Source organism: Eleutherodactylus coqui, chromosome 4 (assembly GCF_035609145.1).
Source record: "Eleutherodactylus coqui strain aEleCoq1 chromosome 4, aEleCoq1.hap1, whole genome shotgun sequence".
Lineage (NCBI taxonomy): Eukaryota > Metazoa > Chordata > Amphibia > Anura > Eleutherodactylidae > Eleutherodactylus > Eleutherodactylus coqui.
In genome coordinates this window covers 82252475-82278371 of record NC_089840.1, presented here as the reverse complement: position 1 = coordinate 82278371, position 25897 = coordinate 82252475, and the positions used below count along the sequence as shown (strand labels likewise).

Here is a 25897-nt window from a genome sequence, read left to right as displayed (position 1 = left end):
CAATCCGTTATAGCAGCCCAGTGGACCTTTAGAAGGCCCCTGGCTGGCATGCCAACCAGACAGCCTCTCGCAATCTCATTGCAGGTGGATACTTCAGGGCTCTACAAAATTGCTTAAGAGGTTTTAAAATTTTGCTGTCAGAACGGACAGCGACATTTACAGGGTTAACAGCCATGGTCAATGTTCACACTGATTTGTGTGTGGGTTTATTTATTTATTTTTTTTAATACTCCATTAAATATGCAAAAACTTTCTTATAACTAGATCTGTCTCTTTAAATCTTAGATTTTGGTCTTAGTAAAGAGTCCATTGATCATGAGAAGAAAGCATACTCTTTCTGCGGGACAGTGGAGTACATGGCTCCAGAGGTTGTAAATAGGCGAGGCCACACACAGAGTGCCGACTGGTGGTCTTTTGGTGTTCTTATGGTAGGTATTTTTGTTCATAATGCCTTCATTGTACTAGTTTTGCTGCATCTTTTAACATATTTGCACTAGTTTCTTCAGTATAAAGTTTTATTTAGAATAGCCTTTTTAGTAAGTCAGGACAAATAATTTGAAACTAAAGAAAAAGGTGGAGCAATGCTTTTTAGATATTCTATATTGAGCTATACCAATGGCATCTTCAGAGGGTCGGTGAGTGATGGTACGGATAATAAAGTGCTGCTGGCCCATAAAAACAAAAAGCCACCAGGTCAAGAAATGAACTGGACTTTTTTTATTGAAAACCAGCCGGGTCTATATTTGTGGGATCCGCTACCACAATAACAAAAACCCTGGCGTCCAGCATAAGAGTAATCTGTGAGTTGTTGCTTTGTAAAATAAAACAAAAAGGCTTGGTAACGTGTTAGCCAGTAAAGCAAAATGTGATTATTCTCAGCAAGAGAAACCAAGTAATCTTGTAGAAATATCTTTTACTAGTCACGGACACAACATGGAACACATGAGTTATCATACTGAAGGGCAACTTCAAGTCGCAGCATCATAGAAGAATTTGGGAGTATTAATGTATGGCCATTTTTGATATGCTCAAGAATGGAATGAACCTTGGAACGGGGTTCTTCATCAGTGGAGAATATGAAAGGTCCGAAAGGGGTCAAGAGGGGTGCTGTTAAGAAGAGCATCCAGGGTGTGTGTGGAGATACCTAGGGGGTGAGCGGGTCGGGATGGCATGGTCACTTCCCAAACAGAGCACCTAGAAGGGGTGCTCTTCCCCATCATTGTTTTACAGACTTGTACACTGATTTGAAGGAATGCTGCCATCCATTAGGTGGCGCTGCAGAGGTATTGTTCAATCTACCTTATTTGCAGGTCTGAAGAAACGTTTACACACAGGCCTATGACTCCCTAACACAAATTTAGAGGTCCTAAAACTGTCACATTCCTTACCTGTAGACTAATTTACTTTTCTGCTCATCTTGTCTGGTATTGTTTTGTGTGTGTGTGTGTGTGTGTGTGTGTGTGTTATATGCGCGTGCCCCATCCAGCTCTGTTTCATTAGGCCTGAGGAAAGCTCCTGAGATGTCCAACGGCTCGCAATAATATCATGCATTTTTGTTATATCTACAAGATTACTTGGTTTCTCTTTCGGAGAACAATCCCATTTTGCTTTGTAATGCGCTTCTTATGCCAAGCAGTTAAATTCGGATGTTGACTATAGTCAATGGTTTACCTGAGCTCCATATTTTGTCTGAGGTACAGGTTTCCTACTAAAGTACTTACAGATGGCTTTAACCATATGTGGGAAATGAACCCAAATCCTGTAATATACACGCAGGTGTCAACCATCTGCTCATGATACATGGATTGAGAACAGATCTGTAGGATTTGGCAAATCTGTCTATTTAGCTTCCAGTTTTTTGGTTTGCTTTTAGGATTTACCACACATTTACAGGAAGAAAAACTATATAAACTCGGGCAGTATTTGCCCATGATTTGTATAAAATTGTGAAGTTCAAAACTTAAAACACAAATTAGAGCTGCAAAGTGTGAAATGAAACAAAATCTGTACTGCTTGAATAGTCAAGTGTAGCCTTGTAAAACAACAAGGCCCATGGAAAGTTATTGTCCCTCCAATGCCAGTCGTTCGCCCAATCTGGAGAAGTGCTAGTTGGGGAGGTATAGAACAGCGGCTGAGGCAACTGGTCCACACCCAGAGAATCCTCTTCTAATTAACTCTTATGACCAATAGGTATTGATACCCCTGTGTCCAGGTCACGTTCTGCGGTTTCGGGGACCCCACTTTCACAACAGAATAACGTTTTTCATTCCTCCTGTGACTTATCTGCATGAGAGCTTGCTTTTTGTGGGATGAGTCGTATTTTTCAAAAAGTTTTGAAAATTTCTAAGTGGGGCGAAATGAGGGAAAAAAATGCAATTTCAGCATTTGGGAGGGCAGTTGTTTGGCTTTTATGATGCAGTAAAAATGTTACCTTTAGTCTGGTATAATTACTGGATACCAATTTATATAGTTTTATTTTTTAAATGTAGTAGTAGTACGTCTTGATCGGTCGATGGGGATGTGTTAGGGCTCATTTTTTGATGGGCGACCTGTACGTTTTATTGGTACTATTTTGAGATTCATTCAACTTTTTGGATGCTTTTCAGCCAATATTTTCTTGGACATGGGGTGATCAAAAAAGTGCCATTCTGGCTTTTTTCACCCTCTCCTGACGGCATTGACAATGCAGAATTAATGTGATATTTTAATAAATTGGACACTTGCAGATGCAGTGATGCCCTCTTTTTTTATTTAACTTTTTTCTTTTTGATGCAACTATGAAAAAGTTCAGTTTTTTTTTTAACCTTTTTTTGTAAAATTAAGTATTCTACTTATTTTTTATTTGGAACTTAGAATTTGTTTGCTTACACAGTATAATGCAATAGTGTCTTTTAACAGGCTTCCTGTTAAAGACATGCCATTGGCATGTCTTAATTAGTAAACAATCAGGCTTTCCTGATACCCAGACAGCACCCCCAGACAGCACCCCCTTGAGCTCATCAGTGCGGGTCCATTCGGGGCATTTTAAATCCCGATTGATCAGTGCAATATGACAGAATTGATAGCTGCATTTAATCTGTTTTGTTGCCTATCCTAACTGTTGTGTTGCAAGCGGGTAACCGGGAGACGCCCACTGTGTATGGAATGGACTCTGCCTCCCTACCCCCGAACTTTACCTACATTTACGATAGACGTCTAGATATGTCCTAACTGCACTTTACACAGGATGTATAGCTACCGGGGTACAAGGCGACGGGGCGTATAAGACCCCCCAACTGTCGCCTTATACGCCTGGAATACAGTGTAGGGGAAAAAAAAACAGTACTCCCCTCCCCCAGCATTCTGTGGCGCTGCTGCAGGCTGTCACTCCTCCCTCGTCCCCGACAGAGCATTGCTTTCTGGAGGCGGGGCTTGATATCCCCGCCTCCAGAAAGCTAATGCTGTGATTGGCTAACTTGCACGCCGTCAGACAATCACAGCCATTGAATGACCTCATTGAATGGCTGTGATTGGCTGACGCCGCGTGAGTTAGCCAATCACAGCATTAGCTTTCTGGAGGCGAGGATATCAAGCCCCGCATCCAGAAAGCAATGCTCTGTCGGGGACGAGGGAGGAGTGACAGCCTGTAGCAGCGCCGCAGAATGCCGGGGGAGGGGAGTACTGTTTTTTTTTTTTTTTTTTGTATAGCCGGCGTATAAGACGACACCCCCCCCCCCCCCCAACTCCAGAGCAGATTTTTAGGGGTTAAAAGGTAGTCTTATACGCCGAAATATACGATATATGGCTAATGGGATCTCGTGCATGATACAGTTGCCCCTCAGCGTGTGCGAGTCCTCTCTACAAGTGATGTCCGATCAGCCCAGAGATTGGTGTTGGAGTGACACTTTAACCGTGATTCGGTCTTGCACCACTTACCTCAGTTTGCTGCTTGTAGGAATTTTTGACAGCCTTGCTGGTCATTTTTCTGAATTCTTCATATTCAGCAGTTGCTCTCTCATCTTCCATCTAATATGCATCATTAGCTTTAAAGGGGTTGTCCCGCGCCGAAACGGGTTTTTTTTTTTTTCAACCCCCCCCCCCCGTTCGGCGCGAGACAACCCCGATGCAGGGAGGTAAAGAAAGCTCACCGGAGCGCTTACCTGAATCCCCGCGCTCCGGTGACTTCTCTACTCACCGCTGAAGATGGCCTCTTCCTCCGTGGACCGCAGCTCTTCTGTGCGGTCCATTGCCGATTCCAGCCTCCTGATTGGCTGGAATCGGCACGTGACGGGGCGGAGCTACACGGAGCTACACGGAGCCCCATAGAAGACTGCAGAAGACCCGGACTGCGCAAGCGCGGCTAATTTGGCCATCGGAGGGCGAAAATTAGTCGGCACCATGGAGACGAGGACGCCAGCAACGGAGCAGGTAAGTATAAAACTTTTTATAACTTCTGCATGGCTCATAATTAATGCACAATGTACATTACAAAGTGCATTATTATGGCCATGCAGAAGTGTACAGACCCACTTGCTGCCTCGGGACAACCCCTTTAATTATCAGTATATTCACTATTAAATTCCCATTTCATGTGGAATATCCAAACTGTTCTATTGCATGCAGTGCCTTCCTATAGGGAGCGGCGAGCTGGGTCCTTGTCACACTATATAGGTTAATGACTCTTTCGTGCAGTATAGTCCACCACATGCATCGTGTGACCCAGACTACGCAATAGTCATTCTCTAAAAAGCTAATGGGCTGGAACTTTGATCTTGATTAAAACCTGAAGGAATTGCAGCTATGCTGGCCAGTTAACTTGTGTCATATGCCCTGAAAAGGTGCCGCCCCCCCCCCCCCCCCTCCCCGCTTGCTAAAACTACTACTTCATTGTCCGAAACCCCAAGGTTATAGGATGTAAGATGTAAATTATAGTCATGCACGGCTATTTCACTCGTGACCCTTTTTGGACAAGCGTTCTTTTGTATCCAGCACTGCGCTCTGTTCTAGCTGCCTGCACCTCCTTATCTTGCTCTCCCAGAAGATATAAGAATAACTCTAGTAAATGTACAATGAGCGGCCACTGATTAAAACGGAGCGCAGAGAGTAGATATAGCATGTCGTCAAATGGGCCTAAAAAAAACCACAAAAATTGTCCTATCCAAATGCGTTAGTGCAGGTAAGTGCTTTTCCTCTGCTGCACGTGAAGCATTTTTTCAGTCCTACCAATAGAGGCATTGCTGTCACTTACTGCATTTTGTCTTATGTGCTTTGTTTTCAGTTTGAGATGCTGACGGGTACCTTACCGTTTCAAGGAAAGGACAGGAAAGAAACTATGACCATGATTCTGAAGTGAGTAGTGTCTCTTAGGACCTGGCATTTCATTCAGACACTTATAACAGTCTCTTCTTGGGTAGACGGATGACATTAACAGTGCATTATGGTATTTAACTAAATTCGGTGTTAACGCCTTAAACTGCCCACCGGTTTCAGGATACAATTCTGTCGCAGGAGGGGGGGGGGGGGGGGGTATTGCTTGCAATAGCTTTTTCATGATGGCCAATGCAATCTTCAGATAACCTAATTCCTCACAGTGCAATACCTGCTCTTTATTTGGCCGGAGTTGCTGGCCAATCAGAGCAGTGTGCATCATGTATTTAGAAAAGTACTGCAGCCAAAATAGACAGATGAAAATGGGGCCTAGAATCGGTGTATTGGAGGGACGGCAGAAAGAAATTACTGTAGGTAACATACCTCCTCTCACCCTCCTGTGCCAGCACAGAATTTTGTCATGAAGCCGTAAGATTGCTTTAATACCCAGCCCTGTTTGGAGCTGATAGCGTACCTAACCTTTCAAGTGACTTCAGAATGTGTGTGTAATCTATTTCTGGTCACTGGATGACTCCCGTCTGCAGGTTCCAGCTCTAATTCTCAGTCTACCTTTAGCTAGTGGATGAAGACTAGTTGCTGTGTCTCATACACTGCGCACACATAATAGGAGATCCTGCTCCCCTGTGTGTCTGTCTCATACACAAGCAGCAGCAGCTTGGTGGACATTTTACAGGAGTTATGAGCAGTGTAGATGTGATTCTAGCACTTAGGTGAGATAAAACACTCCATAGAATCTGCCACAGCAGCTGTGAGTTTCTGCCTTTGTTTTCCTCATGCTCCACCTTCCCTTCTCCACAGACTTGTATGGCTAGTGTAAGGCTGCCTGTCCACGGGTGTTATTGCATTGGCTATGGAAACTGCAGACCCCCTGTCCACGAGCAGAGAATCATAGCGATTCTCCGCTCGCAGCCGGCAAATCACGGCATGCTGCGAATTGCCGCAATTCTCAGTGGTGAGCCTATCTGTCAGATAGGCTCACAGCAGAGATCCGTCTGCTGGCTCCTGCTCCCGGGCGGTGACTCCCGCGGCGGATCTCCGCCATGGGATACCGCAATGCCCGTGGACAGGCAGCCTAAGACAGCAGCAAGCAAGGACACATCCCCACTTCTGTCTGATTTCTGTTACTGAGACCGGAATAACATGAAAACAGGCAGTTGGTTAGCAAATTAGAAGGAAGTGAGACGACTAGTGGCCAGTGCCTTAGAGTGATTATTCAGCACAAAAACAACATTTTAGGTAAATGAAGTGATGTTTTTGTATTTTTTATATTTTACAGACATGGCTTTGAGGCTTTGCTTCATTAGGAGAATTTTTCTTTTGCGCTGTTTGGTGTTACGTATAAATTATTGTGTAGCTTGTATAATAACTTTTTCCATGTACTCTCTGCAAAAAACTATTCTTCATCGGGGAGATAGATATAAAATGATATATATTTTCATATTCTTCATACTGTTTGACACGGAACAACCTGTTAAATTGACTCCTCTAATATAGCACGGCAGTGTGTATACATAACGCTTTTGTTATGTCATTTTTTTTATGGTCTACAGTAACATTTATATGAAATATCTTTTTCGTGGATAGTTCTCGTTTAGTTTTTTTTAAATCCTATTAAGGAACTGTTGTCTTGCATGTTTGTTTTAATCTATTGGCATAGTAGTAGTTGCTTGAACTCTGCCTTTTCAGACAATCCTATTGAAATGACTAGAGCGGTGGTGCGCATATGGAAACCTTTTTGGGACCCGCTTTCTTGTAATCGTGGGGATCCCAGCGGTCAAACCTCCATCTGTTAGATAGTTAATCCTTATCCACTGATATGGAATAGCTTGATTTTATGGGACAACCCGTTTAGAGAGTAACTACACTTTCAGATAATTTTGAAAATGTCAGAGGCATGGCAAAAGTGTGTCCAAATGGAAGCATAAGTAGGTGCAAATGATAAACAAATACTTTATTCACCCATAACGCGGACAGGCAGCGACGCTTTGGCCAAAATGTGGCCTCTTTCAAGCTCTTCTGCGTTATGAGTGAATTAAGTCTTTTTTTAATCATTTGCACCTACGTAATCTGCCAAGCCCTTTTCTACTTGGATACCTTTTTGGGAAACTGGTTTGGATTCCCTCCCGGCTGGCTGCTGCATAGATGAACCTGATCCAGCCCAGCGAGCAAAGAGTGCTACTGCTGAAACCCCTGCTGATCGCTAAAATAAAGGGGCTGTAGCACATACCTGAGCGTTATGCCCCATGGCTGTGTTCGGCTACTTCCGGCGGCTTAAAGGAGTTGTCCCGCGCCTAAAGAGAAAAAATTTTTTTTGCCCAGTCCCCCAGTACCTGTAAAGGAATACTGCTGCCAGGTGTTATTAAAAAAAAAAAAAAATTCCCTTACCTGAATCCCCGTTCAGCAACTTTAAAAAATCTTCTTTCCAAGATGGCTGCCGCTGGTCTTCTCCCACGGTGCACTGCGGGTCTTCTCCCATGGTGCACCGTGGATGTTCTTTTGCTGTCTGTGCTCCACTGCCGATTCCAGCCACCTCATTGGCTGATCGGCACCATGTGATGGGGGCGGAGCCACGCGATGACTCTAAGGGGGAGGAGCCAGAACGCAGCTCGTGAGCCTGGACCATCCAGAAGAGGATTCCTCTCTGCGCAAGCGTGACTGTTGCGGCGAACAGAGGAGAAGTTTGGTCGTTGCCATGGAGACGGGGACGCCAGCACCGGGAGGGGGTAAGTATATAACTTCTGTATGGCCAATATTTAATGCACGATGTATATTACAAAGTGCATTAATATGGCCATACAGAAGTGTATAACTGCACTTGCTTCTGCGGGACAACCCCTTTAAGACTTCCTCATAGAGGTGTATAGCTTTCTGTATACGGATCACCTTCAGCTGCCTGAGGCAGCCGAAAACTAGCGCATGTAGCTGAGGGGTCACAGCCCGCGGGTGAGCGCTGCAACCCCCTCATTCTCGTGATCAGCAGGGGGTCTCGGCAGCAGGACTGCCATTGCAATACTTTTGACATGTGTTTATGACATACTAAAAGTTATCCAAAAGTGTAGCTCCTCTTTAAGGTCCATTTTATGTAGGTAAGGCCCGAATACATCTTCATCCTGATTTCGTGTTAGGTTTTCACACCGATGTTCTCCTGCCCTGAAGAAGGGATCTGAGGTCTAGTGATTTATAATGTAACACAACGGATTTGAAATGTCTTGCCTGTTCTTGGTTTGCAGTCATGAATCTTCTGTTTTGCTTGTCAATCTAGGGCCAAGCTCGGGATGCCTCAGTTTCTTACTCCAGAAGCTCAATCTCTCCTCCGGATGCTTTTTAAGAGAAACCCTACAAACCGATTAGGTGAACTATTTTTCTGATTGCCTGTCTTTGGGATCACAGCTTATTAAGGGTCATTAGTATCAGTATGTGTTTCCCAATGACCTGATATCTTTCTAGCTTCAGTTTGTTGTGGTTTATGATCATTCCGCCCCTCTCTTTCCAATGGACTAACTTGGTTACCATTTATTAGGGCTGTACTTGATATATTTAGTATAAGCAAGTTCGACTGCAGTGTAAAACACAGGGGGAGGCAAGAAGACAGTCTAAGCCTGTGATGAGACAGCAGGTGAATTTAAGGGTAAGGGTGGCTTTACATGAGACAACCATCAGTCAAAAAATTGCTCAGATGAGCGATCAGAGATTTTCTTGTGTAAATGCAGCACTTGACGGACTGCCGAGTGACAAATTGCTCATTAGTTGCTAGTCGCTTTTTTTCGGCTTACTGAAAGCGAAGCAACTAGTGAGTGGCTCTTGCTCAGTGTAAATAGACAGTCCGTCTTTGAATGGCTGCCTGTTTACAATGAATGGAGGCGGTCAGCTGGAAGATATCTCTGGCACGCTCCATCTCCATTCACTGAATGATTATCACTTCCATTGAAATCATTGGTAGCTGTAGTGGATACTACACTTACACCTCCGACATCCGAATTGGACGCAGAAGTATAATAGCCACTTCAGCTCCCATTGTTTTCGATGGGAGTGAAGCCAGCTATAGCACTTCCTCTCCCGTCCCCTATGACATTGTCCATCCCCACTGCACTGACAGCTGGCTGGGCAATCTGCTTTTCATCGGGGATCCCAGGTGACGGGTTTTGTCAATTAACTATTGTTGGCCTATCCTGAGGATAGGCAATCAATACTTTTTTGCCCGGAAACCCCTTTAATAGCATGTCAAGGGCCTCGGGTAATTGGCATAACTTGGCATATTACATCAAAGCGATCGCAAGGACTTCCATGGAAAAAGCACTGATCCCTATAATTAACCCCCTAAAATCAGTGATTACCAGCACTATGGAGACAGCCTGGATCCAGATAAAGGTCCCCAAGGCTATTTCCTGTTGGCCCTAAGAGACGCGGCTCTTATGTGTAAACACAATTTGTACATATAGAAGTTTACAATATATTATAATTAACAAAAATAGAATCTTTTTTTTAATGTATAAATTACACAACACGTACATAAAAACATCACATACGTTAAAAAAAGCCCAATAAAAACCGTAATACACTAATGTCATGCCCTACATGCAAGGTTTGTCCATACTGTGCTTCATACGCAGACCATCATATTGTGATGGCTTCTCAGAACTGTATAACTTCACCTCTTACTTATTGCATAGGAGCAGGACCCGATGGTGTGGAAGAAATTAAGAGGCATCCTTTCTTTGCAACAATTGATTGGAATGTAAGTAGTGAAATGCTACATCGATGTAAGACGTTCCCTATGTTATATAGATCACTCAGTCAGGGCTTTGGTGTATTTATGTGCCTTTATGGCAGCATTACTACATTACTTCCTATTTTTGTAGAAGTTATATAGAAGAGAGATCCAGCCTCCATTCAAGCCAGCAACAGGGGGTCCCGAAGACACCTTTTATTTTGATCCAGAGTTCACTGCAAAAACGCCCAAAGGTAAGAGGCTTCCCTTTAGTTTTCTTACTACTCCCTCTGGCGGAGTATGAATCCCTTTCACTGTAGATTTTCTTGTTCCTCCGTAAAGGACATCCGTAAGCACCTTTTGAGTCCCATAAATTACGTTACTGGACTGAGAGGTGAGGGGGCGGGGGTTCTGAGGAGCTGCTTATTATCCCTGCCAGATCACCCATTTCAGCCCTAAGACACTGACAAGGCTGTGTGTACACACGCTCTCCCATAGAGAGAATGGGAATCTCTGGTTTTAGGTCTGACCTAGTAGTTTTACACACAAAACCATTTAAAGGGGTGTTTTGGTTAGTGGCCATGATTTCAAGTTTTCACTAATCAGTGGTGGTCTGAATGCTGGAACCCCTAACCATCCCAATTCCCATCCATTGCTATGGGAAAAGAGACCAGGAAGTGAGGAAGGACAAGCGAATGGAACTCTCCTCCCCCCTCCTTCCCGTTACCAGGATCAGTAAGGCTTCCAGCAGTCGGACCCCACTGATCGATATCAGTTTTCACCCATCCGGTGCAACACGAACCGGAACGGCCCTTTTAAAGGGAGCAGCTTCAGATTATTTTTTTTGCATATCAGTCTTTTCTGGCTCTTACAAATGTCTTCATTATCCCTAATGTGTTTCTGCTGACAGTGATTGTCAGTTTTGTTCATTTTTATTCTTCCTGCTTTCATTTTTTAGACTCTCCTGGTATTCCAGCAAGTGCCAACGCACACCAGCTCTTCCGTGGATTTAGCTTTGTGGCTATTTCTTCTGAGGAAGAAAACCAGACAATACAAACAGTAGGAGTTCATGGCATCGTTCCGGTGAGCATGTGCTTGGAGGAGTAGTCTGCATGAATAAGCCTGACATCATCCTGGGATTGGTTCAGATTACACAAATATATCTCCAACTGTGAATGTCTGATTTGTGCTTAGAAATCTTATTCTAGATCTGGATTACGTAGAGAAAAGTTCACAAGTCTTTAATTCTGCCGACTATTAATACACTTTTTTATGGTCTCCTATACCTTCATAGGATGCCACTGCTGTAAGGAGGGGAGCATTTGTATAAATTGGTGAAGAAAGTATTATGTAAGGAATGGCGCAAGTGTTGTGTACCATATTCTTATAGCATCTAAACTTTTCCCCCCCTTTTTCGTACGGCCAGAAGTTGTTTTATCACCTCCCCGACATATGACATGTATGTTTTGTCACAGGGGAGTGTATAGAGCCTGCTCACCCACCTCAATAGAGACTGCAGCATCTAAGTGGTTAGATTGGGTGGTCTCCCTCCTTCACAATGTACAAAATTTCCACATGCAAAAAAAATTTCCGTTTATTGAAATGGAAAACGAAGGTAATTAGTTCAGTATGTGCTATTTTTGTGTGCAAATGCACAGGAAAGTAGAGTGTGCGTTGTATACGCTTATGTGGACGAGCCCATTGAAGTCATTGGGTTCTATTCTCATTACACACGCAAAGCACAGTAAAAATATCCTAAGGCTGTATTCACACAGACGTATTTGCCTGCGCCATACGCGGAGAAGCAAAAAAAAAAAAAAAAAAAGCAGCATGCTCTATTTTCCTATTCCTTTTTTGCAGGGAAAGAACACACATATTAAACTCATTAAACCAATTAGCTATTTCAATGGCTGAGAGCATCGGTGCGTGTTTCTTTTGCGCGTGCAAAAAGTACAGTGAAAAAAGGACTTGGGCACACACATGCACAACACCCGTTCAGACGCAGTGCTGCTGCACAACGCTCATTCAGCAAAGACGCAGCACAAATACGCATGTAAATACATATACGCTTGTGTGGATCTGGCCTAAGTAAGATACTATCGTATCTTACACTGGTAACAATTCATTTCTGCTATTCTGTTCCTAAAGCGTGTATTCTTCTTCTCTAGATGTGTGTTACTTCTGCTATGTTTCGTTTTCCACAGTCATACATAAAGGGGATTGTTTTGCTTTGGTTTTCTTTTTTAATCACTGAAATTATGAAAACGTCTTCCTCTTATTCTCATGTTATACTGTCTTAAAGCGTACCTGTCATGTCAGGAGATTTTTTTTTTTCCCCTGTGTGTACACTATTTCTGACCATTATTTGACATGCATCCTATATTTATCAGCAGTCCCATCCAACTGTATACTCCATCCCTAGTTGTTAGTTTTCTGTGAGTTTAAGAATGGATGGAGACTGAATGCTGTGACGTCTCCCATATACAACATACACAGCGGAAATCCTGCTCTTCTCTCTATATCTCAGACACAGAAGCAGCAGCACGGAGGACATTATACAGCAGTACTGAGCAGTGTAGTTGTGAATCCAGTGCTGGAGTGATTAAAACGCTTACTAGAAGAAGCAGCAGCTTCTCCCTCTTCCTTCTCCCCTCTCAGTAGACTTCCATGGGCTGCAGCTGTTACATGAATCCTCAATGATCTGCTAATCCGTCTCTGCTTTACTGAACGCTGTTTTTAGCAATAAGAGTGAATGATCCATGGAGAAGTAGTAGTAGCTAATTAATGGAAGTAGAGGAATTTTCTCTAACATGACATGTTACAAAGTTTTCATCTTTAGCTTGTTCTATGGATTTATGGAAAGTTTATTGAAACTGCAGTGACTAGTATAGTTGCTTTCCCATACCTCTCCAGATGTCTTAGGACGAATGCACACAGGCGGATTTGCATTGCGGAAACCAAAGCGGTCATCAGCCTCCAGATTCCACAGCAAATACTGCCCATAGCATGATATGAGAAAACGTGATTTCCTCTACACGAGCAGAAATAGAATGCAATTTTCTGTTTGCGGAGGAGAAGTCACTGCATGCTGCGATTTTGTGCGGACTCTGCAGGGACTGCTTCCATTGAAGTCAGTGGAAGCCATCTGACCCGCAGCCCTTCCACAATCATCATTGCGAAAATGTAGTGGGATCCGCATTGTCACCTAGCGACTGCGCGGTATTCTGTACTCTACATGTGCGCTGGCACGGAGCATTCATAATACAGACAAGAAAAAATCCGGACAGGTACGTAGGGGCCCTCGGCCAGGCACAGTGTTGGATTCCGCTGCGGGATCCGACCCGGTTGTGTGCATTTGGCCTTATAGTAGTTGAGAAAAACAACTTCTACTTTCACGACATGTAAACAACGTAAGGTTGATGTACAAAGACGGACAGCAGTTTTTTGAAGCCTTCATTAGGTTTCCCTCCGTGGCGAAAAGTCATGCCGTCTACACAAATTATGGCTTAGATTTAGGTGGCAGCTATTTGTTATACAAGGATCATGTAAGTGTTTTCCACAGAGAACCAGGTCTGAAGCACTCAGTAATGATTAACTCAGTGAAACTTTTGTGTTGCTTGAAAGTATGTGCTGTGCATGCTGGTAAACCTCTGTCGTTAGCCGGCAGTAACCATAAATGGGTACTATGTATCCAGCTGAGGGAAATGAAAGATTTTCACTCAGTGGTTATTGCCACAAACACGAATGGTCTCCAGTACCCCGAAACGTGTTAAGAACTATACCTGCAGCCAAATGTGTAAACGTCCACCGCTCGTCTCCGGGACACTCCTGAAGAAAGTCTATACATTCCTGAGTACTTAAGACCCAGTACAGGTTATTATCGTTGTGATATGAAATATACCATATATTAATTAATCTGCATCTTCACAACTGCAGAAGCAATGTGTTATGTCAGCTGGAAGAAGAGCTGCATATGCGTGTTGATGTGAAGCAGAAGCAAATGTTCCTAGTAGAAGCAGATGTCAGATTTTTCTACTGGAAAAAATAAAAATTGGAAATTTATTTAGCGTATGACACGTCTCTACTTTACCTCTCTCAGCCAGGACTGGCTAGGAGCCAGCTAAATGGGTTCCGGTCTCAGAGACTGAGCTACTGAGCTATTATGGAGATGCTTTATTAGGGCATGCTCGCATCCTATGGGATTCTCTGTTCAGTGTGCGTGACTTGATAAATTTGGATTAACTTGTGGTTTTGACACAGATTTCTATACAGTGTGAAATACGCACGATATTTATTAGGAGGCTTGAGAATAGAGCATATTGGGGAGTAGAAATCTGCAGCATGCCTTTAAATATACATTTTGTATAGCAATCCTAGTAGGGTAGAGTTGGAAGAGACCTCCAGGATCATCGGGTCCAACCCCCTGCTCAGTGCAGGATTCACTAAATCATCCCAGACAGATATTTGTCCAGCCTTTGTTTGAAGACTTCCATTGACTGTGAACCCATCACCTCCCGCGGCAACATGTTCCACTCATTGATCACACTCACTGTCTAATATCTAATCTGTGTCTCATCCCTTTCAGTTTCATCCCATTGCTTCTAGTCTTTCCTTGTGCAAATGAGAATAGGGCTGATCCCTCTGCACTGTGACAACCCTTCAGATATTTGTAGACCGCTATTAATCCTTTCCAATCCAATGTCAGGCCTGCCCCGACATCATAATTTCCCTCCGCAGCTCCGATGTCGGGGAAGGCCCGACACTGCAATGCAGGGGTGCATCTGCACCCAATCATCAGACACATCGGGTGCAGATGCACTCTTGCACTGGTGCTCATCGAGGACCCCTGAGGAGAAGGCAGAAAGGGTTTTTAACCCTTTCTGCCGTCTCCTTTATACATTACATAGCGCTCAATTAGCGCTATGTAATGCACGGAGATTCTGGCCGGTGATTATGTGACCGCCGGTGTCACCTGACGGCGTCTTCCGCATTCTCCCTTGTCTCCCGGCTCGGCGATCATGTGACCGCTGGGTGCCACCTGACCCCAGCGGTCACATGATCGCCGAGCCGGGAGGCAGAGGGAGAATGCGGAAGACGCCGGACAGGTAAGCAGCCCCCCCTTCACGGTGCAGTGAGCACCTGCACCCTCCTGAACTCTGTCAGTTCAGGAGGGTGCAGGAAAATGTATTTTTTCTCATCCATTCTCACCAGCTCTATGCTTCTCTTAATACATCCCAGAATTGTTCAAATCCATGGTAGTTTACTCTTTTAAAGATTCAACCAACAGAGTTGCCCTCTTCCCATAAACAATACTGAAAGAAAAGTGCCCCTTAAACAGTTCCAGCAGAGCTCCCCAATAATGCCAACAAGGTACCCTCTGAGAAATGGCTTTTACTCTTTTATATGCTGTGAACAGTCCAAAATGCCATGATGCTTAATTACATTTTTTTGAGATACACAGCTCCAAACCCCCTGCTTCACTTTACATGGCCATAGTTACATGACAAAATACCCGTTGCCTGCAGGCGTCACAAGGGGGGCACTAACTGTGTGCAATGATTTATACAGCTCCTTCTAGTGGTGGCTGCAGGCAGCCAGAATAGTATAATTTAAAATCTGTGTGCACTAGATTTGTCTGACTCGTCTCATTTACCAAAAAAATAGAATGGCATATATAATGGCTTCAGTGAAATGTATGCATAGTGTAAGAATCTACCTAGAAGTGTGGGTGGTAGTCTTTGGTCTTTAAAAGGAACCTGTCAATATCAAAATACTATCCAATCTGACATGTTACAGAGCAGGAGGAGCTGAGCAGATTGACATACTATTAGCAAACATTCAGTATAACTTGTACATTAACACAGAAATAACCGGAATTTCAATGAGTAGTCTAGTGGGCGGTCCTACTTATTAGGACCGCCCACAGGACTTCTAAGGAAGAAAAAAATTGGGATTTCAATGAATATTGTACAATTTATAGTGAATCTTTACCGACTACACAATCCCTTGCAGATCAGGTAGCTGGATGTCCTCTATGATGATCTGTTCTCTGTAGTGCACTTGTGTAAGTGTTTTGCGGATTATTAACGGTGATATTCATATTTCAGCTTCACAGGAATAGCATCCAGTTTACGGACGGTTATGACTTGAAGGAAGATATCGGAGTTGGCTCCTATTCCATCTGTAAAAGGTGCATTCACAAAGCCACCAATATGGAATATGCAGTAAAGGTAATGTTTGTCTGCACACAGCCGGCAGATCTCCAGAGTGGAGTTTGGTTTTAATGTATTTGATAGACCTGTTCCAATTAAGCAGTTCCTGTTCCACCAATCGTTTAAGCTGAAATTTGGTTATCAAAGATGAATGAACATGTTTTAGTAGCATCAACTATAAGCTACTTCCCATTTATATGTGTGACTGAACAACGAGCTGTCTTAGAGTGCCTGCACACTTGCCATCGCGATATCGCTGCGTTTTTTTAACGCCAATGTCAGTAGGACTTTCTAATGTTAAAATCACAAGTTTGTATGGATTTTTGTATGACGCGTTTTTAACATTAGAAAGTCCGATTAACATTGGTGTTAAAAAAAAAATTTAAGAAAAAAATGCAGCGATCGTAAGTGTGAAGGCACCCTTAAGTGTATGTGTGCGCATGTTTCTGAAGGTGATATAGGATTCCAATGTGCTTTACCTGTAGAAGCTGGTCAACTGAAACCTGCATTGCAGAATCGTAGCGTTTTGCAGTAAAATGCATGTGGTTTGCAGATGCACATCAAAAATGCTATAAAAACATGGAAACCCAACCTCAGATGGAGCAACAAAGTATTTGATCCCTGATGCAAAACCTATAGTTGCTTCCACCACTTAACTGACTATGACTTCTCACTAGTGGAACATGGTGCAATGACAATGATGTCGTCGTAACCTCCACCAGCTACCTACAACGCCAATGTCCTGCTTCTCTAAGAATGCCATCTCAAAACTAAAGCCTTAAAATGCTTTTATTTGCTACCACCAAGTTTGTTTCTTATTGCAATGAGATTTGTGCATGTACTTTATTGGATCCTACAATTTTTGATAAGTTTTTTTTTTTTTCCCCTCTCTCAAAGATTATCGATAAAAGTAAGCGAGATCCAACAGAAGAAATTGAAATTCTACTACGTTACGGACAGCATCCAAACATCATCACATTGAAGGATGTAAGTGAATTTGTAGTGGGATTATGTATCTACAAATCTGTGAATATGTAGATTATACAATATTAATTGGTTCCGGGATGACCGTTGTATAGTGAAGTGATTGCTGTAAATAAAACTAGTATTTGGTTCTGAAGCCCCCAATGTCACCTATAATGCAAAATGAAGATAAGGATAACTAATACAGATTAACTCTGTACTGTAGAGACACTACTAGACAGCCAATCAGGGCATGTAGTTGAAGTGTTTTTTTACCGGTGGAATGCCCATGCTGATTGGCTGGGTTTTTCAGCAAAGTTCACATGCCGCAGATCTGTGATATTGTAGATTGAATTAGGTATCCAGGTACAGCGGCCCGGGAAAGACCATTGTATATTTTAAAAAAAAAAATTAAAAAAAAAAAAAATATATATATATATATATATATATATATATATATATATATATATATATATATATATATATATATATATATATATATATATTAATTATAGGTTTTGCTAACTTAAATTACACTGGTAGGTGAAATGTGTCACCGTGACAGGACAATTTCCCAATTATTACATAAGACTAAGTCACCGATGGGAATTCATCCCTGTTGCAATTTGTTGCATAGTTCCTAGCTTTCTGGACCACGTCTCCAGGGTATCCTCTCCTTGAGAATCTCTGATTCATTTAGTCTGATTTAAGGGCGAAATCTTCATTGGATGAGCAATTCCGTCGCGTCCGAATAAGTTGGCCCTTAGGGATGCCACATTTTAGAGAGACAGGATGGTGGCTATCCCAGTGCAGGAGAGTGTTGGTAGCAGTGGCCTTACAGAAGAAAGATGTCTGTAATGAGCCGTCTTCCAGTTTGGTTATTCGAAGATCCAGAAAGGTTATGCTATGAGGGTTCCCGATATCTATTATTTTTCAACAAAGGAAGTTGGACCGATTTTTAAACCCAGTTAGCATCTCTTGATATCCTTCATTGCATAGGTCCAAATAAAGGATGTGTGATCATTTTGAGATAACTTGATGACAATGTCTTTATAGTTGGAAACGATAATTCTGTATACAGTAGTGTCACTATCCCACAATGTGTAATAAAGCCGTGAACAAGTAATTTTCGTAGCATATAACTTCTTCCTTAAGGCATAGGACGGTAAAATACACGGTGGTCCTACAAACCTTTTGTGATATTATATATAATAAAAATTGTCTTTTCCCACTGGAATGTCTTGGAGCCTTATCAAACTGATTTGAACATATAACATTGAATATCAGTAAGATGGCATACCTGACTTAGATCGGCAATGTGTGCTAATGTCGGGAAAAGTTTGCAGACTGTATATCGTCCCTTAAGGGGTTAACAAAATCTTCAGCCTCCTGTTGCCGGCAGGCGTCTCGCGCCACCATGGCAACGGCACGCCGCTGCGCTCTTCTGACGGCTATCGGCTGTTGGTTGGCAGCCGCGGTCCATTGGTTTCTGCGCGTGCGCGCTTTAGCCAAACCATCGCGATATCTCGGAGCGGCAGACACATACAGGATCAGCTCATTGGAGCAGCGGAGACGAGCCCCCTTGCTGGGGAGGCGTGGCTTCAACTATATAAAGCCATAGGCAAAGGTGTCTGACCATCTATGCTCATTCACTTACAGCCATTCAGGCTGTCCATATCTATGGCTCTGCACAAGTCAATAGTAACACCCTGATGATGCAGCTATATTGATCTTAGCTGCTGAAACGCGTCCGGTGACAGTTGCTCTCTTAGGGGGTTGTAAAAGTATGGTCTGACTTTAAAATTTAGTCATCGATCAGTTTACCCTGTTTTTGAGACAAATAAGAGCTATTTAGTCCACCTGCTCCCAAGAGTGGGGGATTCTTTATAACATCGCAACCAGTCACATCCTTTAAAATCAAGTGACTACAGCGATGTACCTGAGCTAATCTAGAGGGTCAGTGTGACTACAGCGATGTACTAGAGCTAATCTAGAGGGGTCAGTGTGACTAGAACGATGTACTAGAGCTAATCTAGAGGGGTCAGTGTGACTACAGCGATGTACTAGAGCTAATCTAGAGGGGTCAGTGTGACTAGAACGATGTACTAGAGCTAATCTAGAGGGGTCAGTGTGACTACAGCGATGTACTAGAGCTAATCTAGAGGGGTCAGTGTGACTACAGCGATGTACTAGAGCTAATCTAGAGGGGTCAGTGTGACTACAGCGATGTACTAGAGCTAATCTAGAGGGGTCAGTGTGACTACAGCGATGTACTAGAGCTAATCTAGAGGGGTCAGTGTGACTACAGCGATGTACTAGAGCTAATCTAGAGGGGTCAGTGTGACTACAGCGATGTACTAGAGCTAATCTAGAGGGGTCAGTGTGACTAGAGCGATGTACTAGAGCTAATCTAGAGGGGTCAGTGTGACTACAGCGATGTACTAGAGCTAATCTAGAGGGGTCAGTGTGACTACAGCGATGTACTAGAGCTAATCTAGAGGGGTCAGTGTGACTACAGCGATGTACTAGAGCTAATCTAGAGGGGTCAGTGTGACTACAGCGATGTACTAGAGCTAATCTAGAGCGGTCAGTGTGACTAGAGCGATGTACCTGAGCTAATCTAGAGGGGTCAGTGTGACTACAGCGATGTACTAGAGCTAATCTAGAGGGGTCAGTGTGACTACAGCGATGTACTAGAGCTAATCTAGAGGGGTCAGTGTAGGTTGAACGTGTATATCCGAGTTCACTGTAACACTATATATAACCCTTCCTGATTGGATGTGCTATATACTATTAGGCTGTAATAGGGGCAGAGACCTTCCACCTAATAAATCTAGTGGAAGTTTATTAACCTTACAGGTGCTGCTTCCTATGCAACCAACAGGCGAATGAATGCATACTCAGCATACATATATATCTAAGTGCGGAATAAGGCGTTGTTAATTAAAGAATAAAACACCCTGCACAACGATATATATAGCTTTGACTTGAGTGTCCCATGAAAAGACAGATCTGACCTGGTACTGGGAGACTGTATGTCCCACTTAAATGTGGTGGAATGGCATGGTCCTATAAACTATTGTATGGACATATATGTATGGACATAATGGTCTTTCCCAGGCCGCTGTACCTGGATACCTAATTCAATCTACAATATCACAGATCTGTGGCATGTGAACTTTGCTGAAAAACCCAACCAATCAGCATGGGCATTCCACCGGTAAAAAAAAACACTTCAACTACATGCCCTGATTGGCTGTCTAGTAGTGTCTCTACAGTACAGAGAGTTAATCTGTATTAGTTATCCTTATCTTCATTTTGTATTATAGGTGACATTGGGGGCTTCAGAACCAAATACTAGTTTTATTTACAGCAATCACTTCACTATACAACGGTCATCCCGGAACCAATTAATATTGTATAATCTACATATTCACAGATTTGTACTTTTACGTCATGCAGTGTCGGGGTATGTATAAAGAAATCATACGGCTATTAACCCCTTCAATTGACAGTGGCGCTTAAATCTCCCAATGTTTGGGGGTCCCATACAGCTTGATAGACTGCCTGTCAGATTGCAGTATGATGTAATGCTGTGACATTACATCATACTGCAGGAGCGATCAAAGCATCGCTAGTTGTGCTCCCCCAGGGGAGCTTTAAAAAAAAAAAGGTGAAAATAAGATCAATAAAGTTTTACTTATTGTGGAAAAGGTATTCAAAGTTTAAATCACCCACCTTTTGCCATATCTATAATAAAAAAAAATCTAAATCCTAAAACAAAAATACATATTTGGTAATGTTGCGTCCGTAAGCATTCGATCTATTAAAGTAGCGCATTATTTACCCTGCACAGTGAACGTCGTCCAAAAAATAAAATAACTACAGAAATGCACTTTCAGTCACACTGTCTCCCAGAAAAAATGCAATAAAAAGCGATCAAAAAGTCGTATGTATTCCGAAATGGTACCAATGTAAACTACAGGATGTCTCTCAAAAAATGAGCCCTCGCTGAACTACGTCGACGGAAAAATAAAGTTATTGCGCACAGAAGATGGTGGCAGAAAAAAACTTTAAAAAGTAAAATGTCTTTAAAAACAAAAAATAATAGTACAGCAAAAAAACTAGAAGTTTGGTATCGTAGTAATTGCACTGAACCATAGAATAAAGTTATGTCATTTTTGTTGTAGTTTGTGCGTCGTAGAAACAAGGCGCACTGAAAGATGGCGGAATGTCGTGTTTTGTTTTTTTTTCATTTAACTCCACTTAGAATTTTTAAAAGTTTTTCAGTACATTATATGGTACATTAAATAGCACCATTGAAAGATACAACTCGTCCCGCAGAAAACAAGCCCTCAGACAGCGACATCGATGGATGAATAAAGGAGTTACGATTTTTTTAAAGGGGGGAGGAAAAAACGAAAATGGGGGGGGGGGGGGGGGAAGGTGCCGTGTCATTAAGGGGTTAAACACTGTATTAAACACATTAGGGGTTAAACCCATTATTCAGTGTTTCACATAGGAATGTGCAAATAAGAGAGATGGAACAGTACCTCTGCAGCGCCACCTATTGGAAGGTAGCATTCCTGCAAGTCAATGTTAGACTCTTTTTACAAGCCTTGTAACAATGACTGGGAATTGAAAGCAAAGCCAGAATCCATACACAGACAGCTGTTTTGGGGTGTGAAACAGAATAAGTACCCGAGGGCTGCACAACCCTCAAGAAGAGTCGGGCAGTCTAAATGGGCTGCCCGAGCGCGGACGAGCTGAACAGCTCGTTCCATTGGGCAAATGAAAATCGTGAGATTCTCGGCACGTGTAAAAGGGCCATAAATAACAGAAGTATTTTGGCCATGTTATCGAGCAGGAAAATCTATAATGCTTGATCAGTGGCAAAAGACGACCTGACTGCCAAAGGACACGATAGCTGATGCGGTCAAAAGCTGATACTGTCATGGATGTCACACAACTGAAAGAAGCAGTGCAAAACCGGAAACCATGGAGGGAGCTCGCCTTTAGGGTCACCGAGGGTCGTGAACGACTAAACTGCTAACAGATTTGGTAATGGTATTAGCACTGGTCTGTATGATGACTACATCATAGGTTGCCTTGTAAACATCTGTAAAACCAGCTGCTCTTGATTGCTACCCAATCAACAAATGATGTTCAGATCCTTGCATTATAAATCCATGTATTGGTCTACAGTCGGTTTGCGTATTTTACTTTGGGTAACGCAGACAACAGTTTGAGTTTTTGGCCCATGTGAAAGAAAGTAGAGCGCTGCTAACGTGTCTCCTTGGGCTGGGATTCCACGTTGCAGCATGTAGCCGAAACTAAACAAACTCACTGTGACCAATACCTGCATGATCTTGTGTGTGGAAGGGCAGTATCACCAGGACAGTTGTGTGGCCGTTGGCCACTGCGTTAGGTTACTGCAGTATGGATACCTAGCCTTAGCTAGGCTTTTCCACCAAATATGTGTCGCCACATTTGCCAATTTATTGGGGTCAGACCTAGCTACTTTAAAACGCATTACGCATTGTTGGGATTTAGCATCGGTTTATGAGACGCTTTGGTTCTCAACATGCATCTCTGATTGCCCCAACCCCTAATTTGCTACTGTTCAGATAATGGGGCATTTGGGCTTTTGTACTAATATATATTTTTGTCTAATGTATTGCAGGTCTACGATGATGGAAAGTATGTATATTTAGTAACGGAACTAATGAAAGGAGGGGAACTTTTAGACAAAATCCTACGGCAGAAGTTCTTCTCGGAAAGGGAAGCAAGTGCAGTGCTGCACACTATAACCAAAACCGTAGAATACCTCCATTCACAGTGGGTAAGAAACCAATAACCTTGTAAGAATTCTTCAAGTTAGACTGTCACACATGGCTTTTAAGGATTAGCTTCATCAGACCCTGTAGCTGTTTTGCTTCTCTGTTCAAACAAGCCAAACCTTTTTAGGATCATTCAAAGGGCATACTAGAAATGCTCAATATGAAGTATCGCATATAATTCCAAGAAAGACTAGAAACTCTAGTGTCTCAGTGTTGTAAGCATAACATATTTGGACTGCTGCAAACACAATCGATACCATATAAACAAAGTAAACGAGTCCAGGAGCACATGTTCCCTAAAATTAGACAACAACACTCCGGCATCTAGAAGAAGTTGGCGCTTTGTCGCAAAAAAAAACTGGGTCAGATATAACTTGTGTGTAGTGGACATTTTTTTTGGTTTGTCTAGAGCTTATTGACCACTAGATGCCTCTACGACGCAATCAAAGAGATTTTTAAGAGTTTGAGAGGGGTACAATATTGGAACGTATGAGGCTGGATAGTCGTATTGATGAATCCATGTGGGCAATTCCAACCATACTTTTCTGAGGTGTTGGGACCAGTGAATATATTAGTGCACTGTCTATGGCCATGTTTTTCTGGAGACCTAGGCGTGAGCACCTCAGTATTGCACACTAACCCCACTGCAACTGTAGAGGGATATGCCGCAGGATACCATACGGAACTCGTATGCCTCCATGCTCGTTCATACCACATTTTGCATCCAAGCTGGAGGCGACCCAACAGGATACTAGAATGTCCGTGCCCGTTCGTATTATATCTTACATCCAAGTTAGAGGTGCCCCAACAGGGTACTAGAACCTTCATGTTTACTCGTATCATATCCGGTATCGAAGCCACAGGTGGTACAACAGGGTACTAAAGGCTCCATGCCCACCCCTATCATACCTTGTATCCAAGCTAGAGGTGGTACAACAGGGTACAAGAGCCTCCATGCCCACTCATATCATATCTTACATCCAAGCTAGAGGTGGTACAACCGGGTACTAGATCCTCCATGCCCTCCCTTATCACATCCTGTATACAAGCTAGAGGCTGCCCAACAGGGTACTAAAGCCTCCATGCTTACTCATATCATATCTGGTATTCAAGCCACAGGTGGTACAACAGGGTATTCCAGGCTCCATGCCCACCCTTATCACATCCTGTATACAAGCTAGAGGCTGTACAACAGGGTACTAGAGCCTCTCTGTGTTCAGTTTTAAAAAATAAATTATACCTTTTCTCTGATACTATAATCACTTACTTCTATCAACCTTTGAATGGAATGAAACTTTGTGCATATGATTCTGAGAACCCCTCCTAGGTGCTGGCTTTTTTTTGACAATGAGTGTATAAAGAGAAGACATTGATCAAAGATCCAGATACAGTCTCCTGGGAAAATGTAATGATACTTTGCTAATCAGTGATTTGAGCCTCGACCAAAATAGCGTGGAACAACTTCAAGGGCATCGCTATTAAACAAAAACAGAGTAAAAAGGAAATAGTGTTAAGTAATAGAAAACAGAGGGAAGGAAAGTAATAGAAAAGTGGAGGAGAAAATGTGGGTTGAAGGGGTATTCTGGAAACTGAGCAAAATGTTCCTAATGTTTCCATTTTTTGCCATTATTCAAAATCTCCATCTAAATTATCAAGCTGAACTCCAGTACCTTTTTTTGCTGACTTGCATCACTGCTTTCCAACTGCCTTCAGATTTCCACTTAATTTAAAATTGCCGCCAGGAAGTGCAAAACTACATCTCCCTGAATGCCCCATTGCTAGTTACTGATGAGTGCACAATCACAATTGTACAAACCGTACCATCATTACAGAAGTTTGAAGGCACTGTTCAGTAGACCCAGCTGTTTTACTGGTCAGGCATGATCATAACCATTCGATGCCAATGGAGAACCAAGCAAAGCCATATTGTTGCAGCTCCATAAAACAAGTTATAACAACATATTGCAAAATTACATGTCAGTTTATGAAACCATTAATTTTAACCAATAGACCACATTGAGTCATACATTAAGAAAATGTCTCTACAAACCCTTAAGGCTGGTATTACACAACAATTGGAGAGCAGCACCTGTGCAAGTGCAGCCCTGCCGTTAAAGGGGTTCGGTCATTAAAACAAAAATACAAAATTCTATGCTTGCCTATTTGTTCCCCGTCAGTCTACCAGCCAATTCTTCTCACTGAGCTTTTGGGAGACAGGAGAAAATCTGGTAACTTTCCATGATAGAACCCCTTTAATGCTCATCTAATAGCATGAATTTTGGGCTGCTGCTGCACTTTCAGGTGCAGCCCTGTAATTGTCAGGAAAATATGAGAACTAGCGGCAGTTCCTAGGCTTGTGTAATAGTGGCCTAGAACATATTTCAGCTTTATTGAATGCATTTAATAATCTGTTAATTGAATCCAGTTTGATTTGTTAACATTTTAACTCGCACACTCTGTTTTGTGAAGAGCAGAATCATTAATGCTTAAAAACACTTGTGACTTTTCCCCTTTCTCTTTCACAGATGTACTTCTGCAGAGGAAGTAGCATTAGTATAAAAGCTATAGATTATTTTTAATTTAATCACAAATCTCTCTCTTCACAAATAGGATGTGCCGTTAACACATTACCAGAATGTTGTAGGAACTTGGCACAATGTAAGGCTTAAGGGTTCGTAGAGACGATTGTTGGCCCTTGGATGATGATTTCTGAGTATGGCACCACTGAGCGATCGAATTGTTGTGCAGTTGGTATACACACCTTTCTAAACCTCGTTAGCATGGCTCTCGCATGACATTCATCTTTA

General features: G+C 42.7%; 1 protein-coding gene across 3 annotated transcripts in view; it reads left to right on the top strand.

The window, feature by feature from the left end:
• RPS6KA3 (ribosomal protein S6 kinase A3) overlaps positions 1 to 25897 on the top strand; it is a 134289-nt gene that overhangs the window by 95867 nt on the left and 12525 nt on the right. For 2 of the 3 annotated variants that reach the window (XM_066599791.1, XM_066599793.1), the window contains 9 exons: positions 286 to 428; positions 5258 to 5328; positions 8630 to 8718; positions 10038 to 10102; positions 10227 to 10329; positions 11034 to 11158; positions 16183 to 16305; positions 17185 to 17274; positions 22934 to 23092. In XM_066599791.1, the coding sequence (XP_066455888.1) occupies positions 286 to 428; positions 5258 to 5328; positions 8630 to 8718; positions 10038 to 10102; positions 10227 to 10329; positions 11034 to 11158; positions 16183 to 16305; positions 17185 to 17274; positions 22934 to 23092 (968 nt within the window). The remainder of the gene's footprint in view (positions 1 to 285; positions 429 to 5257; positions 5329 to 8629; positions 8719 to 10037; positions 10103 to 10226; positions 10330 to 11033; positions 11159 to 16182; positions 16306 to 17184; positions 17275 to 22933; positions 23093 to 25897) is intronic. The other variant, XM_066599792.1, reaches the window with a different exon arrangement.